Genomic DNA, 27,106 nt, shown 5'->3' with positions numbered 1-27,106 from the left:
AAAAAATCTTTTTATATCGATCCGTATCGCTTAAAAGTATCAAAATCACTGCTTCTACGTCATCGTAACCATTTATATCGCGAGTTTGCCGAGTTTCACCACTGCAACAACAAGTTTCTGCCCTGACTAGCTCATAAATAGCCAACTTTCGTGGCACTCTAGAGCCGTATAGTTACTCTCTCTCGCAAGCTCCTCTTACCGCCTTTCCTACGTATACAATGATATTATTACGGTCGACGCTACTTTTCGAGATAACCGCAGCTTTCCATCGTTCTAACGTAGTTTTCTCTCAAGTATTATGATTACGCCTGTGACCGAAACTACCGCACCGAAGTAATTCCATACCCTGGAATATATATAGGATCGCATGTTGCTCCCGTTTACACATCAAGGGACGATACTTTACAAGAGAGCGCATATCATTAAACGTATATATTTAGATTTGCATTCGTGATATATCTGACGTGGCTGTAAACTCGCTCCGAGATTGAATAGTTTTATCAAATAGTTATATTATAGTACAGATTTATCGATACTATGCGTCGTGGATTTCGCGATGCGCCGCAGATAATTTCGTGCTGCTATTTCGTTCGCAAATCTTGTCCAAGATTCACTGCCGCGCGGCTCCCGCAAGCTCCATTTATCTTCCAGCACGTGATATGTGCGATATTGTACGCAGTTTCCAATATTTGTGTCTAGGATCTCTCTGCGAAATATCTTATCCGAAACAAATAATCGAATATATTTGAGGAAGTTGTCAGCTAATCAACACAGGTCGATTTAATGACATATTACGAATTTTTTATTTGGAAAAAGGATATATATTTTCAAGATGAATAAATCAATTTGTTGAGTGCGAAAATGGCGAGTATTAAAATTCAATTTTTCTCGAACTGTACGTGAGACTATTTCTCCATTGCGAAAACTTGATAAACACGTTCCGCCCTTATTTTTTTCTCAGTTACATTTATACGCCAACGACGTCTGCGATCGCTAACGTCAATTTTCCCAATGGTCGGAAGAGGTCGAAATGCAATTTCATTCCGTTTAACCGGCGCTATTATATCCGTGACCGGAATGTTATACCATCGTCGCTCGATTGTCAAAGCATCGATTACGAGATCAGAGAGATGTATGTATATTCTCCGCGATGATCCAATATTTATTCGAATCGCGATTCGCGACTCGTCGTCACCCATCGATATATACATGACAATATGTTACACACACAAACACACACATTCGATCGGTGTGTGTCAATTCGGAATACATTCGCGGTCGCTCGCGAGAAAAGCTGGCGATGCCCACGCTTTACGTTTCAATCACTCCGATAATAGCCAAACCGTCTCTAGCGGCCGGTACCCGCTCGCGGTTTCGACGTGTCCGAAGTCGCTTCATCTCGTCGATAAACAGTCGACCACCGACGATCACCGCAACCGTATCCGTTCGACGGTTCCTCGACTCTTCTCGCTTCGTATGTATTATATGTACGTATGTGCGCATCGAGAGAGGTTGTGTGTGAACCCGTTACCAGCCTGGACCTCTCGTTGCCGCTCGCTTTTACTCGCCTAAGTGCCGTGATTACGCCCGTGACCGGAATCGAGACCCTGGGCCCACTGCATCGCATCGTATTGGTCGAGTACAGAAAGTCGAGGCTGCTTCAGCGGAATTTCAAACAGTGGCAGATCTCTTTCACGGTACATGTCTGTTTATCGTGGCAGCCGTCGCCATTAAGATCGAAACCAGACAGAGAAAACTATCTTGGGTAATCGAGGTGTAGGATAAAAATCTTCTTCGCCCGAAGCGTTAGAATTCTCAGACGGTTTTAATGTCTGAGTCTGCATTGCATCAATGAATAAATGAAATTAGTATAATTAAATAAGTAATAGAAATTGGTGGCATTAATTAATAAACAGCCTTAATGGAAAGACTGACAATTAATTCATAATTACAGAAATAATTTTTATTTAATTATACACACATATGCACTAATGTAAATAGCATTGCAAATTTTGGAAGATCAATCTGGCAGTAATTGCAGCTGCAATACTCGTTTGAATTCCCATAGTAATAATATCTTTCGATCTTGCTTTGTACGACGAATAGATTGTACATAAAGGAGGTTATCAGAATTGGATTCATAATAATACGTACGAGAGAAAGTAATAGATTAATATAAATTTATTAAACTAGCTTTAAAAGCTGGATGATATAATACTGCATATTAACATACTTTATATAATTCGGTATTTTAATTGAACGTACATGCATGGTTCATTATGCATAATTCTGAGAATGATGTTATCCGCGCAGAGCTTTGTAGTTCAATTCAATAGTAACCTTATTCACATATTCCATGTTCTCGATCTAAGAGAATCCCGGAAGCAGATAGCTGAGCAAATTACCAGACTCCATGAAATCCTAAGATATTACTTATTATTAACACATCTCCAGTGCATACGTTATTTCGAGACAAAATTCCAGTCGAAAATTAAAGAGAAAATGTTTTCTCGCCTATTTTTCTCCATATGTAAAGTTCGAGATTAATTTATATATGGAACTTAGTAATCTCAAACCAAGAGATACAGTTCCGAAAAATTAATTTTTCGCGCTTGGGCTCTATTGGCCGATTTAAAATTCATGTATTATTATTACTAATAATATTGAGAACCGACATATATTTCTTATCTGAAAAAATGTTTTGTCAAACAATTTTCTTTATAACTATTCCCGAGAAGTAAATCTGCGGATATCACTTTCCTCAGCGTATCACGTGTCTCACGTCGAACATTATTATCGGGAAACAAATCACGCGACAGTTCAACGTCGCCGTTAAAGCGGTGACTTCCGAATCACCGATTGCGTTCGTAAATCAATTCGCCCTGATAAGAGAGTCGCACGGGAGGGAGAAACGATCCGGTTAAAGTCTACTCTGTCCCGGCGGAGTAGGCGATTACTGTCGCGCAAGAACGAACTACGATCTACCGTGGTGCATTCCGTGCAACAGCCGGCGACCCGTTACGGCCGATCCCGATGATGCTGCGAGGCGTTCCGGCAGGAGAAGATGACCAGATTGCAGGTTTCTTCGTGCAGGAAGTCATGAGATGCTTAATTGCGTTTGTCACGACCCCGCATGGCGGTATATCTATCTCGATGTGTTTGGCTCTCTTCCTCTATCTTTCTCGAGTCGTGCCGAAGCAATAACAATGCCAGGATAAATTAACCAGTAGGCGGTACGGCCGACGCGACTGACTGAGAGCGGCTATAAAACCGATCTTGTAAGGAGAGCTCGCCCCAGGTGGCCAGTTAACCGCTTAACCTTTAAAAAAAAGATATATATATGTCTATAGACCTATTCTCTCGGAATCCCTTCGCCACCCTCTGCTGGATCCACTACTTTTCTCCTCGTGAACGGGTCATCCTCTCGGACAGCGAACCTTCGATACGCACGTCGCACGCTCCGCGTGCCATTTATCCTGAACTACGACGGGTTTATTGTGATTTACGTAACGGACGAAGGAGAGCGATTGCTTAATCTTTTGCCTCCCGATCGGGGAAGAGACGACGGATAGGGAAGAGATTCGTGTCGGTGCGGACGCTAACTGATGGAAATCGTTGCGTACGAAGATGCGCGCGTATTCGCGATCGCAACATTTATTTCCAGACGAGATGCATTATCGAGATGTCGATCCCGCGGTAGATAAATGGGCGAAATTGTTTCTCGGAGCGACTGCTATTCGTATCTGTATATATGCCATTCTGCGCTCTTTGTCGTCTTCTTAATACTCGCGATGGAGCAAAGATGCAAGAACACCGGGATTTCCAAGTCATTGCGCAAAGTATTTATTGTACGCATGATTAGGAATTTGTCGGGCTTTAATAATTTTTTAAATCGAGACATCGCATATCTTTTTGATATTAAGTATTTTTAATTTACATTAAGATATTTAAATTCTAGATAAAAAAATAAATAAATAAATATTAGGTTACTGTTAAAGTAATTAAGAAATATTGAAAAATGATTTAAAAATAGATTCAATAGATAATAAAAATAAAGGATAATTGAATGGAATAAAAAATAGATTGAGAAAGAGGAGAAGAGAAAATGACTGATGCACATCAGATCATGATATAATGTATTACATTTTCATATCATGTCATAAGAGGCAACAATCCGCAGTAAAGTCGTCGTATCAGAGAAGATTACATAGACTACCGCGAGAGATTCGCGGATAAGGGATGCGTTTAAAATGCATCCCCGGACGTTTGGGGATTTCTTTGGGCTATCCCGCTTCTCTCGCCGTCCGTTCAAGGAGAAAAAGTCAACAACGCGCCGGTAAACAGGGAGCAACGTAAATTCTCAGCCTTGTCTCTAGGTATTATTCAGGCTTAGTGGATGCTACAGCCACGACCGTGGAGGAAGCTCAGTCTGCGAGCTCAAACAAACGGTTCTAATCCGTTTAACATAAATACCACGTGGTTTAATTAAATCGCGCACCGCAAGGTAATCGTCCCGGCGTTGTCTATACAGACACACGGCTTTTTCTTCCTTAGGCATCAAGATTATACCGCGCGATGGATCGATATTTCTTCATGATGCAACGCTTCTTAATTCGGAGAGAGTCTATAGCAGAACTGCCGCATAAACTTTATTTTGGTGAATGCGCGATCGAGTTTATATTTTCAGCGTTTCATATTTATTATTTCTTATTATTCACGATACTTTAATATCGGAGCGCCATTAATTATTTTCTATAAAAATCGATAGTAACTTGTTAATTTTTAACGAGATATATAAAGTAAGAAAATTTAGTCCTCATTAAAAAATAATTTTAATTATAAATAAATCTCAAGACTGTCTTTTTCTCTTGAAACATGGTAAAAATTTTCCCGCCATAATTAAAAAAAAATTGCAATATTAAAATTCTATTTAATAAATGTGTGATTTTTTTTTTGTTAGCACTCGAACGTTATTGTTCAATATTCCATACATTTATTGTATATCGACATTTTCAGCGATAAACTACTCGATGTTACAAATTTTCCTGATCATCTCTATAATATTTTAGTAACATTGTCTCGAAGACAATGTAAAATAATCTCTACAGGCCGCATTCACAGAGTGTCAGCGTAATAATTTTCGTCGTAAACTATTTCTCGAGCGATGGTTGTACGAGGATGTTAACAGCAGGAACAACGAAAACGACGTCGACGACGACGCGCTTAAAATAGTAAGGAAAGGGAGATGAATTTCCCTACTCAGGCTAATCTCGTAGAAGAGACGGTCCTTTGTAAATACTTCGGGGGCTTTGTCTGAAGTTACTGCGGGAACGAAACTCTCGGGCTTCTATCTTAATCATTCGGCTAACGCAGTGCTCGCAACCCGTCTTACCCGCACGATTAGAATCTCGCGCTACGTTTTTCCGAAATGCTGTATAGTGCGGAGAGACGGTGTATGTATTCCCTCTCCCTCTCGAAGCAGGACCCCGAAGAACGAGAAATTGACGATCTCCATGGCGACCCTTGCCGCGTCCTGAATATCTTATGCACGAGCCCATTAGCTGCAGAAACGTCGCGAGAATAAATGGCAGCCGCTTTTAAGGAACTCGACATTCTATAGAATAGGAGAGACGCGCGCTCGCTCTATGAAAGGGAACGTTACACTTTCATGCAAAAATGTGTGTCCTCCGCGATAGCGGATTTGTACGACGATCGTAATAAATTATTGCGTCGTTTGTAATCGATGTCCGGACTATTGCTACCGCGGATCTCATTATTTTTCGTTCGCATAAATTGAATTCACCGAAAGTAATTTGCGTAATATTACATTATAGAGGAAAAACTAGAAAATGTAGAATGGGATAAAAGTTTCAGGGGAAAAAGAGCGAAATGTAATACCGAGAGATGTGTGACTTTAACTTTTTTTCTCAAATATAAAAATTCTCTCTGATATATATATTGCTTTATAGAAATATATTTTTTATTTATGTCACTAGAGTTTATGTACACATATTTTGTTTGCTTTTTTTAGATGCGTTAAAATCAAAAAACATAACGAATATTGCGCTCGTATCTTACTCCTATACTTTTTATCCTTTATAACCTGGCAGATGATAGGAAAAGTTTGATGCAGCTAATGGAATGTGTATGACTTTTTGATATAGCTAATGGAATGTGTGCTCTCTTCATCAACGTGCGTAGATTCAATTTGCTTCTAATAAATTTGCAGTAATAATCACATCTACGCTCTATTTTGTTTATACAGGTGGACACGCCTGACAGTGTTCTGCAAAGTGGTTTAGGACTCGGACCCGATATGGGACACACGATTCTTCGTTCGATGGTGGATCCTAGAGATTACGATCGACTGAGATATTTACAGATGAATGGCGGACAACCAAACAGTTTCGAAGAAACCATACATAGGGTAAACTGCATTTTTACTCATATATTTTATTAAATAAATACCTAGAATCATTCATATCGCATCTCGAGAAAATAATTTTAATTTAATTTTACTTGTACATCATTCGAGTGCTATTTTTCAAAATATCGGACAATTTCTAAAATTATAGCAAAGACGGAATAGATAATAATTTATATTAGTATAACAGAAATCTTGCGAGTGAAAGGCACTTGCTCTTATATAATCCATCGTGATCCTTGAACTCACAGTCTCGGAATGTTCGAAGTCACTCGCGGGAAAGTCGTCGATAAAACCTTTTTAAACGAAACTTAAGAACGCTTCCATTCCCTTGCATTTTTCAGCTGAAAGTTCAAGAGGCGCTACGAAAGAAAGAGCGATTCCACAAAGAGCACGAGGAGGTGAGTGCATCTTAAATCCACATTTATCTTTCTCGATTCTATAACGAGATTTTCGGGAGAAATCCGCAGAGTTTTTTTTACTAACGAACTTACTTGTAAAGGACTCTCTCCCTTGCGGGAAAGGGTTAACGTCGAGATGCGCCGCGATTAGATTCGCTCGATCCCTCTCTCTCTCTCTCTCTCCCTTTTGCAAACGAAAGTAAATTTATCTTTCCTCTCCCTTTAAGTTACCCAATGGTTCTTTCGTGAAGATATATCCGCGTTTATTCGCGCACGCGCAACATTCGCGAGCGACAATTTTCGTTATCGTGCGTGCCGATCGTGATAAGGGTTCGCGCGCGCGGTATCGCGATTAAACCACCCCGTGGCTCGTTTATTTTCTTCCTGCGATTCCCTCGTGCATTGCCCGGATCATCGGCAACCCTCTTCTCGTCGTTCGACTGATATTGGCCCTGGGAGCAGCCAGTAGCCTTATCCGATACAATCCTGCCTCCCGCATCGGAATTCTCGCAGGACCAAATTTGCATATATGCGCTATCACCGAGGCCACCTCTTCTCGATCCTGCACCGACGATTTTCCTCTACATATATGTATGCATGTACGTGTATATGTCGCTGTCCCCCTCCGTTTTACGAGAGCTCGTTCCCCGCTGATCTTTCGCCCTCTTCTTCCTCGGACTGTCTTTCGCCAACTCGATACCTCTTATTATGCAAAACAGCCAGATCAGCGCGATATCATCATAATCGTCAATGCATATCGCGACGGTTGCACCATGAATTTCTTATGCATCTCGCGATCCCGCGATATTCGCATTAGAGTTTTTCGTGTTTCGCTTATTTTCTGTTGTTGAGGTTTCGCAGCTTCGTGGTTTTCTCGTTTCTTCTTGTCTCGCGAACTGTAACATATCTTTGTAGATATCTTTTGTCGTTTATCGCTGATGATATTTGATTATTTGATTAAAATGAAAATTAAGGGAGATCGTGTAATTGAAGAATACTTTGTTGAAACATCGCGTTTGAACGATAAAGTTCGATGAAGATGCTTGACTTTAGAAATTTTAGTCGAGAAACGAGGGGAAATGCAAAAGTTACAAGAATTATCAGGATAGAATAATTTTACGATAAAATCGGAGATAATTTATTGTCGAGAATTCTATGAAAATTTTAATAAACAAGTCTTTTAATTATATTCCATCAGCTTGACCTGAATTCCTTCAAAATTTATTTTGCTAAGCAATACTTATCCTTGTCGATTTTTTATCGTAATTCTCGATAAAAAAGTTTATCGTCGTTAATTTATCTGTGATAAAAGAAGAAATATACATATACATATATATATATATATATATATATATATACATGTATAAATATATGTATATATATAAGATGCAATTTAATTCGACCAAAAACTGGCTATTCATTTATTGAAAATAAGTACACACTATGTTTCGACTCACATTGTGGTCCTTTTCAAGTGTTGTTCTTATTCAGCAATTACATTAATTAAAAATAGAAACATAAAAGTTAGTTAACAGATTGTCGATATGACAGGACAACTTTCATGTTTTTATTTTTAATTAATGTAATTGCTGAATAAGAACAACACTTGAAAAGGACCACAATGTGGGTCGAAACGTAGTGTGTACTTATTTTCAATAAATGAATAGCCAGTTGGTCGAATTAAATTGCATCTTATTATTTGTGAAAATTTTATCACTGGCGATCAACAATTAATTGTGAAGATGTATATATATATATATATATATATACATGTAAGAATCGAGGATTTTCGTTTATTCTGTTTCGCATCGCTGTGTATGTAATATTATTTTTCGAGCGTGTTTACGAACCGGTCGCAACGGGAGTTTATTGTTCGAAGACCTATTGTCTTGGCTCGTGTTATTCGAGGCAGTTTTTGCTCTAATCCGACGTGCGACGGTTAGTCACGTAAATCTAAAACACTCGATGTGTCGTCTCCTGAATGGCCCGTACGGGAAGGATATAAATTCTCTCTCACGATTCTTGAAGGGAGAGCGCCGATTTTCGCGAAAGTAGAAGCATGTAAAGTATCCGATTTTGTATAATCGCTCGAAATATATTTTCTTGTTCGATCTTAAATAAATTTTAATAAGTAAACCTACATACATGGATATATGTATGTAATAGAAGATATAAATCAACTATTTGAAAAGAAACTCATCGGGATATAATGTCGCGCGCGCGGCTTTATTAAAAAATTAACTCCGTTAAAAAGTTAGCCGAACGTGCCGTATAAAAGTTATCGCAACTTTCCCTTCTCTATTGCTGTTATCCGCGAAATGCTATTATTTGTTGACAAAGTTCCATCGTCGCAATTTCGCAATTTTCTGATAAAAGAATTAAATATTTCGACAATTACGTAAACAAAAATTTTTATCGCAATTATTATAATGATACAAATGCAAATATACTGTTGTTAGACGTTCAAAATTTTTGTATTAGAATTAAATTTTACAAATTACAAAAAATATTGAGATTTTACGCTTGCATTTTAAAACAAATTTTACTTTTATTTTTAAATAAAGTCCCAATTTTATATCAAGATACGAGTATATCAAGCAATCTCCTAAAGAGATTATCGTGCAATCGACTCTTTCCCAATGTAAAATAAACCTTGTAAAATGAAGCAAAAAAATTCTTACGTAGAAAATAACACAGCACGCATTGCGAAAATTCCACAGATATCCGGTAATGGGGTAAAAGTAGCTGTTTCGAGATCGTAAGACGAAACCGTTTCGATGCAATCAAGTGCATCGTTCATGCATAAGCGGGCAACGTACGTGTAACGGGCTGCTTCGCGTGCGAGAACACGCGTGCTGTATTACACACGCTTCGCACGTAACAACACCAAGATTTAAACCACGGTTGCAGCGCGGCGGCAGCTTAGCTCTCGTTACATATGTCGCGTATCCTCGGGAATTTCTCTCTCGCACCTCTCTTTCCCTTATCCCGTCCCTTCGTTTACCAAAAACTGCCCATTAGGGAAAGAGCGCGCGCGTAAAAGCGAAATAGAGAACGACGAAGGGAACGAACTCCCGTTAGGTAGATAGTAACCGAGCACGAGTCGAGAGTTTTAATTACGCGGGCGGTAAGCTCCGCGAAATTTCGCGGAGTTTTAAAGGAACCTAAAATGGGCCGTTGAAATATCCGAAAACTGACGGCATTACGGCCCGCGAAATTTTCACGTAGCGTAGATGGCATGAAAGAGGGAGAGTTGGGGAAGAGAATGAGAAAAGGGCGGAGATGGCGAAGAGAGACATAGGAAGAAATAAAGCGGCCATGTTCCTTTGAGGCTACGAGGCAATATGGAAATAAAGGTCGGTATCCGTGTAAAAGTTTTAGTGTCACCTTCGCCTGCGCGGGTTTATTGCTCCCCAGAGAGAAGCTTCTCTTCTTTCTTTTTCTTCCTGGCTGCTGCTTCTTCTTCTTCTTCTTCTTCATCATCATCATCCTATTCTCCCCTCTTTCTGTCTTTCTCCTTCACCTCCCTCGCTTCAACTCTTACTTCGATTCGGTAGGGATCTACACAGCCGCAGGCGGTCACCTCGACAACCTCTTTTTCCTCTTCCTCTTCTTCTTCCGTCCCAACTGCTTGCTCCGATCTTTTTTCTCTTCCAGGAAACAACCTTTGACTGGGCTGTCCCTCATCAGGACGTTATTTTTGCAACGTCCTGACCGATAATCGTTTTTTGTTTTGTTTCAACCGATTATCGGGACTTGCGGTCTTTCCGCCAGGAGAAAAAAGAAACCGCGCGTATATACGGTTTTTCTCTTCTCATTCTTTCTCCCATCTTTTCTTTGCTTTATCGTACGGTTCGCGAGATCTCAAAAACATCGATGGTGGTCCAGTGGCCGGATAACGGCGATTATCCGGCCGTAAAAGAACCCCGCGCATGTAAGTTCCCGGTAATACCAATTTAAATTACACGCGATTATGCTACCGGTGGCGAGGCATCTCTTCTCGGCATGAAATTTAGTCCTTAGGCGCGCCATTATACTTCAATTAACTACTTACGTATAGAAACCTAATTATACGCAAACGTATGTATATTCAGTTTTTAATGAAACTCTGACATCTTTAAATAATATTTTTTAATTAAATAGTATTAAATTTATATAATAAAAAATTATAACAATGTATAAGTTAAGTCTAGTTATTTGCGCGATGTATAAAGCTGCAAGTGACGAGAGGGAAGAACCTTTGAAAGCTTAATTATTGCACTTAAAGTTCATAAGACTTAATTCACATAACAAGAAGACACATAAAAGTTAAGTGATAAGTATTTGCATGAGAACGATGCTCAGATAACAAGTTTTCTTTACATGTATAGCGATAATTATTAGATATCATCTTTGTATATTTTTATTTAATATAATGTTCCAGAATATTGTAAAGAGTTATTCGAGTCATCTTTTTTAACTGGAAAAACGTGGGATATTTTTCTTGATTTCTTATTAAATAATTAAAGGAACACAAAATGCTATCGAATCAATTTGCTTAGTTTTTGAGAATCAATTTAAGAGTATAAGAAACAAAGTTTGAAATTTTGCGATACTCGAGTCCTGATTTTTTTATACGTTTGGCTCTAAACAATAATTATTAGATATCATCTTTGTATATTTTTATTTAATATAATGTTCCTAGAGTCATCTTTTTTAACTCGAAAAACGTGGGATATTTTTCTTGATTTCTCATTAAATAATAAATAAAGGAACACGAACTGCTATCGAATCAATTCGCTTAATTTTTGAGAATCAATTTAAGAGTATAAGAAACGAAACCTGAAATCTTGCGGTACTTAGGTCCCGATTTCTTGAAACATTTATCTTCGATATTCGAGAGAGAATCGGGGCGAAATCGATGAAAAGCAATTCCGCGGCATGCAAATATCCGCCCGAATGCGTCTAATAGAAGGTTTTAATCACAATGGTGCGGATAAACATTTACCCACGCCCGTCATCATTGTTGCTGTTTCAGATACTGAGGGATATCCGGCAAGGTTTAATGCAGCTAGGACGAGACGGACGGGGTCAGCTCCCTGGGGGTAAGTACATCAAGGACTAACCTCCAGCTAGTTGTCGCCTCGTCTCTCCACGACCTATAACCCGCCCTCTCGCAACCCTCCTCGCTCTGCGTACGTGTGGGTGCGCATACGTGTTCGGCGTAGAACGGGGGTTAGTGCCCGTGCACGTTGAACAAAACGCGCACGTGCCACAGTCGGTATGAGAATCGACTCCCAAATGCCTGACACCTCGTATGTAGTCGCTCACTCTCGCGAGACTCATTTTGAGCATTCGTTTCCTGATGGCTCCCCTCGTAGTCTTTTTCAGGAAATCTCGCTCCCCGTAGCCTCAGCAGCTTTTCACGATAAAGTGGAAACGCGGCGGAATGACACCTACGCCTTACAAAAAAGGCAACGGAAAAGAGGAAAGAAGCTTTCGCTTATCCAATTAACGTTGGAAGTATTAAAAAAATTTGAACAAGATATAAAAATTAATATTAAAGTAAAATGTAATGTAAAAAGATCTTGAAAGAGAGATTAGATGCGAAATGTAATTATAAAGATTAAGATGAAGATAATTAATATTTTGAACAACGAAAGATATATTGGCGATGAATATATAAACATAAAAGTTTTATTATAATTAAATAAGCATTTATTTTTATTATCATGAAAAAAATGTATTTTCAACAATGAAATTTCATTCGGAATAAAAACCCGTCAAATAGTTTAATATAATTTTTAGAAATAAGATTTATTATGAATTAATTAAAATTAAAACTATTGCAGAAAAAATATATACTTTTAAAATTAATAATATCTTTACAATTTGATCAAATCAAAACAAGATACTTAGAAAATTATATTTGTAGAAGAATATAATTTTATAAGAATAATTAAAATTTAAGATTAAAGTGTTGTAATAATCACAGTGCGTGACTAATATTATTTCACACATTCCAGCATAAGTGGAACATGCTTTACGCTTTATTGTCGATTTATCACCACTGCGCTGGTTTTATTTCCTATTCACAAAGGCTGCTGTGGCACGGCTGCGTCGTGAAGCCCTTCGTATACGCGAACTAATCTTGTTATTGTTAGCACCCGCTACCTTCATTTCCCAAACCATCTCTTTGCTACTTCTCCCTTTCTTCACACAATCGTATGCACGCTTATGTGTTACCCAGATTTCTATACCAAAAGAGAATCTAAATTCTCAGTTCGTTATTAAATTTATTATTAAATATAATTTAAATGCAGCATTCTCATGCTAATGGAATATTTGATATTCGTTTTTGTACATATAGAACATAGGTACCTTCGTAAATTTCAGTACATGTTATATGATAAAATATATCATTTATCCATTTTTTCTCCATTAAAGATTTTTTTTTTAATTTTTAATTGAACGAATAAAGAAGGAATAATTATTTATTTTAATTATATATAATATTTATATAATTATACATATATAATAATCAAATATAAAATTGTTAATTCCCATGTTTGCAAATGTAAAAAATGGAACGAAACGCGCGTTGATTCGCAGACGATACGTACATGTACGACGAAGACGCGCGATGTGGAGGCGCGGGTGGTTTAGGACCAGGTCAACACTGGTACGACGAACCGCCCTACGAATCGGACCCCGAAGACTTCCTTATGGGAGCCAGCGGCGGTCCGGTACCTACCGCGACTATCCAAAATGGAAGGTAACATTTCCCTTTAATTTAATGCACAAATTCTGCTATAAGCATTTCGTGACTTATCCAAATAATTGTCAATTATTAAGAAACGTTTACGCTGTATATTGTTTCTCTAACGGAATGAGAATTTAATTATTTAATTATTAATAAATCTTTAAATTTTATTTAATTTTGCTTGTTTAGTTGGCCTACAATATTTACCTTTTTTAATTTTGTTAATTTATACGAGCCTTTCATTAATTAATTTTAAGAAACATTGTTTTCTCATAATATAATGAAACGACGCGATCGAATATGTGTGTCAGAGTGTGCTTCACCCTGAACTTGAGGCCGGAAAATCGAGGAGAAGGCGTGATCTCTCTTCGGACAGCCGGCGATATCAGCCTGCCACGCGATCGTTCGAGAAAAGGCGCGACGTCGACGATGCGAGGTCTCATCGTTCCTCAGGGTCACAATAATCCGCCGACGATTATACCCTTAACACATTCGAGGGCTTCGCGTGAGAGCGGAGATTACGCGAGTAGCGACGTGCAGGTAAGTCCCACCGTCGTCGTACGATGATCCGGGCAACCACCACGTGTACACCAGTCTGTAAACTTTGCACTACAAACATTATATTGTCGTCTCTTTGCTGCTATAGTCAAGTTACATCGTCCTGTGTGCGCTTCGATATTATAAACGTTAGCTAAACCTGGTGGAATAATCAGCCTGTTGCAAACATGATAATACAAAAGAAAGCAAAGCTAATCTATATATTTTGTCGTATTTCGAGAGTAACGTGGCTAATCGACTTTACAAACTGAAGAAATAGCACACGCTACCTCGCTCTCCATGCGATTCCGCCGCTCGAGATTACTGAATTATCGTACCCCAAGTCATGAATCTCGTTAAGTCGCGGATAATATTATTGCGCCGAGGCGTAATATCGAAGGACCGAGAATCCCGTCTAGATAAATCTCGTTAGATCGTAGCTGTCGTCCCACATAGTCGGAATTACATTAGTCACTGCGTTCCGATAAGTCCCACGCAAAAAGGGCGTCGTTGTTCCTTGGTTTCCGTCCAAATACCATCTCCCTCGCGAGAAGCGCGGGATTTCGCGACCCGCTCGCGTCCCATGGGTCTTTATTTAGGGAAAAAGAAAAGAGGGAAGGGGGTAGTCGCTCACGTCACGGCGTGATTTATTTAATTTTGGGGCTGCAGAGTGTGAGCTCGAGACTGTCGACTGTGTCGGTGGACACGAGTAGGAGCGACCAGCCTCCGGTGGGCGGTCGCCATCCCGATCGGCCGGAGCATCACCACGAGCACCATCACAACCATCGTCATCATCACGAACATCACCACTCGGTCTCACCCCGATCCAATCAGCGTCACCCCGCCGCTACTAGCACGACCATAACCAACACCGCCGACGCAACGTCACCGCAAAGCAACGCGCAACGTCGCCCGATTCCCAGATATGTTCGTATCAGCCGAACTTGTTATACTTGGATAACGTATGGATCCCACCGTTTCATCCCCTTTACCCCATTGCACAGACACATTGCCAATTTCTATACAACTACTAACCCATTTGTGCACTTTCCCACGCACATGACGTCGGTTCATTGCAGATATCCGGGTTTTAAATCAGGAAAGCGGAAGATTTTCGGTGGATGAGATGCACGCGAATATACTCAGGAATATGTATACAAATTCTTTTCGTTATATTATACGGAGGGAAATCGCGATGTCATATAGTCGTTCGTACGCGGATGATTCGACAACCTGCATCTATTATTTAGGGAGAAAGAGAGGTGGTTGTGCGGTTTCCGATATGTTGGTTCAATATGAGGCACCGAGAACCATTCAATCCATTCGTCGACAATTAGATCCTGTGATTTACGGATTGTTTGCGTGGAATCGCACGTGTGATGGCTAGTGCCGGCGATTGCGTTGAAATTAATTCGTCGAATTTACGTTAGTCGGGTCTCTCCTTCGTCTACCGAACAAATGTTATTCTTTCTCGTCAACTTTGCAAACTTGATAACGATCGGGTACATTTGTTCGATAAAACGTCGCGTCGTTTGCTAGCGCGTTCTGTTTGAATTATCGAGAAATCGTATGCTTTCCATAATTTTTTCCCGTTTTTCTTTGTCGATCGATATATAAGAAATCATAAAGAGAAAATATTGCGTCTCTTTTCTAAAAAAATAAGAAATTTAAAATAAAATGTATAATACTGATCAATTATCAAAATATTTAATAATTATCGAAAATTTTAAATAAAGATTTTTTTCAATAAAAGTATTCTTGAATGCATGACAGAAAAGAATATATATTTTTATATTTTCTAGCCAGCTATTTACAATTTAGTAATATTATTAAATAGAAAAATAGTGGAGAATTCAGAGTGCGTCATATTTCTACGAAAAAATTTATATTTAAAAAATCGACAAAGTATAGATCTCGTTCGCGTACGTCATTATACGTCTATGCAGTCGATTTATATCTTTATTATAGTTTAATCGCGCGCACGCGCGCGCGATAGTTGAACGAGTAACATTATGATAATCGTGCTTGACGTTAAAGCAAAAACTGAAAAACCTCATAATCTGATCAGAGCACCCCAGAATGAGGTGTCTTATTTCCTGCTCTGGCGCCTACACAGCACTGACAGCCTCTATATGTATAAATAATACTCACACACTGACACGCCAATATTAAGTATATCACTAACCCATCTAGATCGGCGTAGCCTGCATACGTTATTTACTTCTTATGTATAACACGCAACTCCCCTCTATCAATACATCGAATGTAACGTGGTTAACATGGTGTGTGCAACATTTTATATACTTAATCCCCATAACTCATACATATTTGCTGCTATTATTTAGTTTGCTACGCGACAGTTGCCTCGAAAGAGATATATATGCAATTCTCAAACATTGCGCAAATAATTTATTTAATATTAACAAATAAATGGAAAAATTGTAATCCTAATTTCCTTAATTATTTTACAATTAAACGTATTAGGTTGAGAAATATAAATTATAGATTTCTGATACGTGAGCTATGATACATGTTGAAATATTTAATAACGTTGAAAAAAATTCTGGAATCAGCAAATTTTATATATTTTAGAGTAACAATTATAATGTATGTATTTAGATTGAATTTTATATATACTGAGAAAATTTTTTCTTAGAATTTACCCTAAAAATCATGGTAATCCTGGGACAATATGGTATTGGAAGAATTTTATAAGAGTTTTTCTGATTAATATTTACCACAATAAAAATATTAATATGTACCACAATAAGATATAAAATATACTCGATTAATCTTACTATGTACATAGAAAAATTCACTATGTACATATTAATATATTTTATTGTGGTAAATATTAATCAGAGAAACTCTTAAAAAATTCTTCCAACGCCATATTATCCCACGATTACCATGATTTTCAGGATAAATTGTAAGAGAAAATTCTCTTCGTGTACATTTCGTATTTTGTAAAAATACTTTTGAGGTGGCATCGTGCTTGCACGTACGATAATGATTTTTGACATTGGATCTCTATGTCTCCCAAACACACCTGCTGACACCACACGCTGGTGACAGTTCTCGTACTCGATATCACCTAGCGATGCTCGTAATCGTCGCCCTCCCCCTTAACTAACAGCATCCGCGCGCTATTAGATCCATCATAGTGTCCGCTTACTCCTCTCATGCGCTAGAACTGTCTCCCGCGAATATCAACGTTTTAGAGCCGGAGTAGCGGCGAGGAGGGACTGTCACCCAGTCAGAGCAGCGACTATGAAGATCAAGAGGAACTCGAGAGTCAACACTCGGCTGCTGTACACACAGTATGTAACATATGAGGATATTCCTTTGAGAAAACCAGTAGATTTTATTTCTCTGCACTATTCCCTTCTTCGCTATTTCTGCACGTATGCTCGAACGCATGACATCGTTAATCATTATTACACAAATAGCCGACATCCAAACAGTACGATAACTAAGAAAAATTTCACCTTGTGCGCGACGATCATTTAAGCGATTAGTAGAATCATGAAATTGTTGCTCATCCTCTGTTCTAGGTTTTTATGTCGTATATAAAAATGAGAATTTTCCCAAATCGAAAATATGCACTAAATATTACAGTATTTCAAAATATTTTCCGCTTTAATACGCACGCGAATTTCGAACAAAAATAAAGTTGTGATTCAAAATATTGTAGTATTTTAAACGAAACATTTATATAATAAATTTATAATAATTGTGAAAATGGAAAGAATTAGAGGAAAAAATTGATTACGTATGAAATGATTGTATTGAACCGAAATGTTTAGCCGAAATTCCCATCACAATGTTCAATTGAACCGCGAATACTCGTATCGCTTAATGCGGATAATACATGAGTTCACACATACTGATCTCATTCGGAAACTAATCCGCGTTTACATTAAGCCTGCAGTTATGTCGTTAATTGTCTGTCACAAGTACAGGCTTTGGTCATATATACCTTAATGAGTATGCCCGTCATGTAATAAACACACTGTGACAACGACGTGAAACATGCAATCTCCCATTGAAATGCATAACGTCGATATAACGTTGTTTCACTGCTATTATGTAAGCAAGTGAGAAATATGAATGGTATTAGAGGCTGAATCCGATAAACCGAAATTGCATGACAATTCACGCAAATAGAATTATCAAAGCCTGTTGTGATACTTATTTCGAATACACATTAATTCGTCCTGAAAATTTCAACGCTCGCATCATTTATCTTTTTTCACCCTTTTTCGTTGATGCAGCACGCTTTTCAAGTAGCATCTATCTTAACATCGTAAAACACACGCAAGCACAGCACCTCCAGACCTATTCACGAATTATACAGTCACGAGATGTTGATATATTCCACCGACAAGTCGACGGTAGCGTGTAGATTCGAAGACGAAAAATAATTTGCTTCCGTCGAAAGTCTCACGATCGGTTGCAATCGATGCATGCGATTAAATATAACAATTAATAAAAAAAAATAAGACCACTCGAGTATGATTCCTTAAGTCTGCGTATAATTCTTTATCAAGTGTTTATTCTTCCTCCTCGAGGAGTTACGTGAGAATAAGTTTGAAGAAAAGTATAAGAGTTTCTACAAATGAATAATAATTATCTTTTATAATTTAATAATAATTCACTGTTATTTAATACCAAATATTAATCCAAGAAGCTGGTCGAAAAATAAAGCTCGCGTTTCTCGACGCGGCCGACACTTTTCACAAACGATTTTCCATCGCGCCAGGACATTCCAGGACGTTATAAATGCATTATTGAAAACGGCTCGGCCAGTGGAGATCCTTATTTCGCATAGCTCCTCGATTTAATTAACGCGTCTTGAGAGCGCGCCTCTCTCTCGCGTCCGTCGATCGCATTCGATGGAAGCGCAGTATTCCGGGCACATCCCGGATGTTCTCGAAAACTCAATTAAAATTTCCAGTCGGAGGCGAGCGCGCTGCTGGAGGGCGACGCCAGGACGGGAATCGCGGGCCGGGCGAGAAATTTGAGGCACGACGTGCAGCGAAAGATCTCGAGGCTGCGCCAGGATCGCGCGTCCTCGGAGGCTTTTCCGTGCAGCGCGAGCAGCGTCGAGAGTCTGCCGAGCGGAAGTGGCTCGAGCACCCAGGCGCTGGTGCGAGCTGGAAGCAATCACAGCTCGATATCCTGCGAGGACAGGGACGCGATCAGCCCGACGTCCATCGGGCCTGTCCTCTGTAGAGCGAGGGCGCTCGTGGATTACACCCCCAGTCCGTACGACAAGGACGCGCTCAAGTTCAAGGTTCGTCCCTTCTCGATGCTGGATAATAATTGATTTATGGACGACAGATTTCGACGCGACGCGCGTGTCAACGACGGGGGAATTTATAGCGTGTAAATTATTCGAGCGATTTGTGTGTTATTGGCAATGTCATTACTCACTACTGCTCTCTCACAACTTGGTTTACTCGTTTCTAAAGTTATTTTATTGGGATTTTTAATTTAAAGAGATCTTTTTACGCGCAACTGTGATATATTTCGAGTTCAGTTTAATTAGCACGACGACGAAAAGTGTCTTCTCTTGCGAATGTCCGTGGCTAACATTGTTTCAGAAGGGAGACGTAATCGATGTGGTACAAATGAATAAGAGCGGACTGTGGAAAGGCGTCGTACACAACAGGATAGGCCACTTCAAGTTCATAAACGTCGAGATACTGAACGACAGGGTGCCTAGACGAGGAGAGCCAGAGCGGGGCAAGTGGGGTCAGAGATATAGGCAAAAGCCGGGTTCCGTTCAAGAGCTCTTGCAGAGAATGAATCTTCAGGTAAAGAGAGAGGAGTAGAGAAATATCTCGCCACGGCTCGAACAAACTGATTCGCATTTGCATGACGTCGAATGCAAAGTAGAGAACCTGCTTTTATACGTTTTCTTTATTCGGTGTCCCTATCGCTCTCTCTCTCTCTCTCTCTCGCTCTTTCTCTCGCTTTCTCGCAGCCTCCCATCGCAACAGCTTTCTAGCTTATACCTTATACAACTCGCAGGTTCCGCAGACCATGACGAGTTCTTTTTGTTCGATTTTCCCTCTTCCTATTCGCGTCTCTCTCCGTTTCTCGTCGCTTGTCTCCGCCTTGCTCATTTTTATTCTCACCCGATACACGTTCTATTCTTTCCTTTATCACCTCTTGGTCCTTCCGACTTTCTTCTTACTCCCACGCTCGAAATTTATATGAAATATTCTGAAACCTTGCCTTTTCGATCGCAAATATTAAAAAAGATATTTATGGTATTAATAACAGAGAGAGAGAGAGAGAGAGAGAATCCCAAAAGAGTGTAATAAAATTTTATTTTGCAATTAATTTTAACTTAGCACGCCCTTTATTTTGATGTTTACAGAAACTTTATTTAAGGCAATTGTATCGGCATTCCGTAGTGTATTTAAGAAATATTTTTATTAGCGTTTGTATATACAAAATCTTCGTAAAAAAAGAAAAGTCGACTTCAAATTTATCAAAGAATTTACGGCTAAAAATACTCGGATATTAGATATAGTCTCGCAATTCGACAACAAATTAGGTTCGACCCTGAATCACCGAAGTCGAAGGGACGGAAGCAGCAGAAAGGGATAGAACGAAATGATAGGGCGAGGAATTGCTGTACCGGAAACGTCGGTTCCGATTCGGGGAGCCGTGCCACTTAATTAAGCCACTATGATCGATCGTTTAATGAACGCCGTAGATTCATCCGTGTGCACCTTTTCAACGTCTCGGTATACACTTAATTGAAGCTCGAGTAGCTCTCTGTGCGAATTATATCAGCGGACGGAGATCCAAAGTATCCACTTCCCGGCTGGCTGCTCAAGATCGTCGTTAAATTTCGTTTGACTATACGATCCCTCTGAAATGTCCAATCATCGAATATCTTAGAAGTCGCGATACTTTGGATTCTTTCAAGCGAACGCTGTCATAATTATAATATTTTTCCGTGCTAAATCGAGCTTACTGAAATTTTCTTTGATTTCAAAACGGTCCGACATTATTTCGATTTTATTATATCGCGACATGTATTTTTTTCTGGTGCACAAAGTATTAAGCAAATCGAAAAAAGATCTATTGTAATATACAATATTAAAAAAAATTATTAGTTTTAATCATTTTAATCGTCAAAATGTAATGCTCAATTTAACATCTTTCAATCCAAGTATGAGAAAAAAATTGCCTTAAATAAAAATTGATAGTAAGCTTTTTTTTTAAACGTATAAACTACTAGCGCATTTTATTGCACTGTTCAAAGCTCTGTTACGGTGAAACTAGTATCTCAAAGATGAATGTTACGCTCGCGCAGGAACATATTCCAGTTTTTATATTGAACGGATACGAGGATCTGGAGCTCTTCAGGGAGTTGGAGGCGGCGGATCTGGACTATTTGCGTATACATCAACCCGAGGATCGTGCCAAGATACTCACCGCCGTGCAGCTTCTACACGATCTTCAGTGTGAGTATACCGAACAGACCGGCTACATATGTATTATTCACGGTTCCCTAAAGACCTTTTCATCATCGTCGCTATTCGTCTTGCTACATATATCGCGTTACAATTAATACGAGTCATACATCTTAAAAATTTGTTAGAATTTCTTAAAAGCAGGACGAGTATTCTTTTTATATTATTTAATACAAAAAATATCTTAATCTAAAAAGAATCTAATATAATATGATAAGCTATAACTCTACTGCTTGTTCTAAAACAGTGCTGAGATATGAGAATGGGAAATTTAAAAATTCTAATTAAACTTTCTTTTTGTCTTTCATCAAAAAATAAAGGTTTCTAAAAAGAAGTAACATTCCTGGACAAATATTTTTTTTCCAAATTATTAATATTTATCACTAGACTTACGAAGATAAATTAAATTAACTGTGAAATCTCACGCGTTTTATTTTTCATCTGCTTCTACAGCGGGCAGCGAAGGTGACCTGGCTTCGAGTTCGGAGGGCGACGAGGTCAGCCGTCTGGTCTTAACCTCCGGCCAGACGTCCGGCCACTGTTCTCCCTTCAACCGACGGCAGTTCCCGCGGGACTCCGGCTGCTACGACGCGCATAAGAATACGACCAGTCGGCGGACCATCAGCCCGGAATCAACCACGACGTCAACGAAGCTGTCGAGGGAGAACAATTTGGACAGCGCGTCAACGGCGGCCGCGAAGAGCGCCGGTGGTGCGACCGCTACGGAGGGCGGTCTGGCCGATTCGAAGGACGACTTTCATCCCAACATACCGATCTCCGGCCCGGTGGAAAGGAAGGAGAACCAATTCGAGAAGTCGCCGTTATTACGGGGCGGCAACGTGCGATACATCGCGAAAAGAGGTAACTTCGGCGAGACGGTGGTCATCGAGGACGCCTGCGAGGGTGGCCCGAAACTGGGCGGCATGGTCAAGTACATGGTCGGCGGTACCGGTGACCTTGGCCTCGAGAGCACCAGCAATGTCACCGGTCTCGGTCAACGCGGTTGTCTCAGCGAGAAATCCAGCGACTCCGGCGTCAGCTCGTCCAGCATCAGCTCGGCACCTCCGCCTAGGGACAAGGTTCTCGCATCTGCCAGCGCCCTTTCGGATTCGCCGACCAAGAGCTTCGGTAGCTTCACCAGGGCGTCGCCGACTTCTCAGGGTAGCAGCAAAACTCAGAACAACGACGGAAGCTATCAATGAGAGCAGCAGCAACGAATCGTTAGGTCGACGAGTCGCGGCGCGATCTTGAACTCGAAGGTAAGGAATATGAAAGTGAGAGAGTTGCTGGATGACCTTAATGGAGAACCGACGGAGCATCTTTAATTCAGAATCGCGATCGTCTCCGAGGCTACGATTCGTTCGCGAGAAAGTTGAGCAATGTCGGGATCAACGAATATTTCGGACATGTATTTTGTATTCGATAAAAGAGGTACAACTTCCGAATCCGATCCTAATGGAACGTACGTCACAATAACAAGAGGTTTCTTCCATTCTGTATAACTAGTAGAATTAAAGCAATTCTAACGAGATTGATAATGACAGTTATGTTCGCTCATTGTAAATTATGTGCGTACAAATGCACCTCGATTTGAATACGCAAAGCAATATCTTATTTTCTGTTATTCTTATTGAGAAAAAAAATAATATATATAAAAAAAAGGATCTCACTTTGTTTGATTTAATTGAATTTTTATCACGAATACGCGCGAACAGAAATTCTAATATCTCTTGACACGTGCCGATATTAATGTCGGGAGAATATTTTGTGATTATCTCGAATATATTTGGGGCGAGAAAAGGGAAAAGAGTAATAAAGAGACAGGAAAAATTGCGCAAAACGAGAGTGAAAAATTCTGAAGGCCAGAACCTTTTAAATTTATCATAAGTGTTGCTCGCGAAAAAAAAAAACAACAAAGCGACCACTGCCGGTCATCATTCCGATCACAACATCTAGCCGATCCGCTCTTGATTTATTGAAATCAAGTCAAGCCACACATCGCGCCTAATTGTGTAATTAATAATAGTAATAATTAATAAGCGAATACTATGTGATACGGTAGCAATATACGATCGAATAGGTAAAGAATAAAGGAACGACGTGAATCGCCGTCGCGATCCAATGCGTACAATAAAATAAATAAATAAATGATGACGAGAAGAAGAAAAAAAGAACGAATAAAGAGATCCGTATGTATATATATATAAACGAATGCGCGTCTATTAATTTTGATTTCGCGTTTTCGCGTATTATCTATCGATTTTATCTGAGTAACGACCTCGCGATTAATCACTGCAAACACTATATTATATAGTTTGTCTGACGTGCGATATAGTCCGTCAAAAACTGCCAGCGTTATCGAGTTTTTATCTCTCTTCAGCAAGAGATAACGGTCTCTTACATCTCATACAATATATATTTTAAACTCTTTTACACAATTTTAAATCGATCTCATTCCTATATATAAAAGACGTGCGTAAACCGTACGAGAGATATAGTTATGAATCATCTCGAGACATTTTTCCGCTTAAATATTATATATATAGCGAAACTCGCGAGGATCCATCTTTCTTATTCAGCGATGTAGACGGATTATCGGATGCACAGGATGCCTTACGAGCGTTTTTCACTCTTACTTAGCTTATTTACGCGACTTCAATAAAGCTCATTGCATACACTCGAACTATAACGTCGATTCTCGCGAGGGAATATCTATCGTTCATTTTTTTATCTTTTGCATAATTTTGTACGGAATAGCGTTGAAATACGAACTTTTCAAAAAGGAAACGGCGCCGATTATTAATGCCGCATCGCTTACTATATACGATCGACAATCCCCCCATCGTCGATAGGACTCATCGTCAGTTTCTTCGACACGATGGTAAATCTGTACATGTGTATATTGACCATACCACAGGAGAGAGGAAAATATTGAAAGTTACAGAGATTTTGTATGTACATAGATATATGTATATATACATAAATACATATATATATATATATAAGTGTATGTATTTATATATATGTATATATATATGTATATATACACGCGTAGAACTTAACGATGTTTTGTATTGATCTTGCCCGTTTGCCAAAATTGTAGACTAGGCTCTATACATATGCGCGATATAATACAATATATCTCGTACCGTTGGATTTTATTGTACATCTCTTGTATAGTGTAAAATCATAGATGAATTTACGAGACGCGGGAGCGCAATCAGAAAAAGAGCTGCGGGAACAGACATGGGCGGAGCCGAGGAGCCCCGACGGATAATAATAATTTGTAAGTAATAATTTTAGCTGTGTGCACGAGAGTGCGTGTGTGTGTGAGAGAAAGAGAGAGAGACGATTCGACGCGCATTATTATTAATTAAAGTAGAAGAAGAAATATTCAGGGCACGCACCCATCCCGAATGAATGAACGATCGAAGAGATATTGGCGAATAGCACGTTGACGGAAGGTTGGTGATATTAAAGAGTTCTTGCAATACCGTGTTTTTTACGTTTACGATAAGCACTAAAGACTCGTATTAATCCGTTTACTTAAATACAAATAAAATTAAAAACTTGGGCTTGATGTGTGTATTCGACTAGACTATCTTAATACGATTCTCAGATAGAGACAATTTCAATGAGATCAAGAGTCGAGAGAGAGAATATTTTCATGTTAATTCACAGATGATCGGGCAAGTTTGAGATCAAAGTTATTGAGAAACTTAGCGCTTATCATATTCGATATACGTTATTGCAATAACGTTAGAGGAATTTATTGAAAGCTACAGGTGTTTCACACGATACATGTACATTTTTCACATCGTCATCATCTAACGTGTAATGTAGAGAAAGAGAGCGTGCTTCTTTTTTACAACGTTGTCGCAAAAAGCAAATTGAAGGAGACAGAATAAAGATCAGTTCAGAAGTCGGCTAATGGTTCGATCGAATATGTAAATCGCAAATTGCTTCCATCGACGTCGAGATTAATTAATAAATGCGACATATTCGATCACGGGACCTTTTTTTTTTTAATGAATTTGTGTGAGACGATTCGACGATTCGAATAATACCGAGAAGACTTATCCAATAAATGATATTTCGATGACGTCTGCTAGTTTATCCGTTCCATCGAAAATACTAAAGTGTAGAAAACGAGCGAAGCGATTATTACAAGACAAAAGAAGAGAGAGATGTAAAATTAAGGCAGAAAACGAGAGAAGTGATTGAAAATTAAGCGTATGCGTGAGAGAAAAAAGTGAAAGAAAAAGGGGGGATGTTAAATTAGTAACGAGTTTATGAGAGTACGAATAGAGACACGATAGTGATTTTATTAGCTCGGGAAATTATGCAGCGTTTGATGTAAAGTAAACTTATTCTAATCGTAGACCCCAAAAAAGGCGCAGTAATCGAAAATAGATAATTTAAGGGCAAATTTTAAGAGAGGAGGAAGTGAGAGAGTCGTCGATGAATGAAAAGAAGGCCTACGTCTTGCACGTCTCTCGTAAAAAAAAAAAAAAAATGACGAGGCGCGATAAATCGCTAGGTAAATTTATTCGTCAATCGAGAAGCGCCGTAAGACGCGCGGACGCTTTCGGGGATTTGCTGGCGAAAGAAGTTAAGCGTTTACGTAGCGGTCTAGTCCATTCTTCTCGCGTGGTTATTAACGAATATAATGTACATATAAAGTAATAAAACGATATAAAAAAAAAACACAGATCTAGAGGGAGAACAACGATCGCGGCCGCGAATTTAGCGCGCATCGTCGGACCTTTTTTATAAGCTGATTTTGTATTTATTGGTTAATTGCGGGATTTGTAGATGGTCACACGAAAATCACACAGACACACACACACACACATAATTCTTATCGTCTCTCGGTTCTCGTATGGTTTCCAACGATAAGTGTTAATTTATTGACTGTGAATAGAAATAAACGATGGAAGATACAAAGCTTGCGTGTATTTCACTTTTGCGAGAATCGCATACCCTGGCAAACTTCCGATTCCATAATCCGCCTGATTATTCCTCCACGAGACAAAGGAGCAGTTGAGCCTAGTAAACGGTAAGTGCTTCATTAAGATAATAGCGTATATAGCATAATCTTAAAATCCTGGCTAGACTTAGAAGCGATTAGGCGATTGCTAAAATTTTAAAAGCAAACGAAAACGCTTAAAGCGTAATTTGTGAATGAAATAATTTCCTCGAAAAATATACGACTTAATAAATATTTGAAATTTTTGATTCATAAATAAGCAAAGTTTTTATCACTTTTTACCACTTTAATAATAATATTTTAGTGCAGTACAGTGTGCTCAGTCGTGGCAAGATGACACAAGTGAAACGCAGTTAATTTATCATCCGATCTTAAGTTAAGTCTCACCGGAGCGTACTTTTAAATGTCAATAACGATATGCAGTAACTCATTAATGATTCTATTGTAATTTTGAAAAGGATCACAGCCCGTATGGTCGAAACGTCAATAAATATAGTTTAACAAATCTAATAGACA

At 39.0% G+C, this 27,106-nt stretch overlaps 1 protein-coding gene across 4 annotated transcripts in view; it reads left to right on the top strand.

The window, feature by feature from the left end:
* LOC114941718 (SAM and SH3 domain-containing protein 1) overlaps positions 1 to 26,547 on the top strand; it is a 310,795-nt gene extending 284,248 nt beyond the window's left edge. The window contains exons 6-16 of one of the 4 annotated variants that reach the window (XM_029316813.2): positions 6,266 to 6,427; positions 6,769 to 6,825; positions 11,843 to 11,909; positions 13,417 to 13,579; positions 13,879 to 14,107; positions 14,774 to 15,031; positions 17,326 to 17,424; positions 19,062 to 19,400; positions 19,711 to 19,923; positions 21,441 to 21,591; positions 22,054 to 26,547. In XM_029316813.2, coding sequence (XP_029172646.2) covers positions 6,266 to 6,427; positions 6,769 to 6,825; positions 11,843 to 11,909; positions 13,417 to 13,579; positions 13,879 to 14,107; positions 14,774 to 15,031; positions 17,326 to 17,424; positions 19,062 to 19,400; positions 19,711 to 19,923; positions 21,441 to 21,591; positions 22,054 to 22,802 — 2,487 coding nt within the window. In that variant the 3' untranslated portion in view covers positions 22,803 to 26,547. The remainder of the gene's footprint in view (positions 1 to 6,265; positions 6,428 to 6,768; positions 6,826 to 11,842; positions 11,910 to 13,416; positions 13,580 to 13,878; positions 14,108 to 14,773; positions 15,032 to 17,325; positions 17,425 to 19,061; positions 19,401 to 19,710; positions 19,924 to 21,440; positions 21,592 to 22,053) is intronic. The other 3 variants (XM_085487906.1, XM_085487907.1, XM_085487908.1) reach the window with 3 other exon arrangements.
* The last annotated feature ends 559 nt before the right edge of the window (positions 26,548 to 27,106 follow it).

Source organism: Nylanderia fulva, unplaced genomic scaffold, assembly GCF_048542155.1.
Source record: "Nylanderia fulva isolate GAGA-0341 unplaced genomic scaffold, ASM4854215v1 Scaffold6, whole genome shotgun sequence".
Lineage (NCBI taxonomy): Eukaryota > Metazoa > Arthropoda > Insecta > Hymenoptera > Formicidae > Nylanderia > Nylanderia fulva.
The sequence above is the reverse complement of the archived record's forward strand: the minus strand, read 5'-3'. Positions and strand labels throughout refer to the sequence as shown.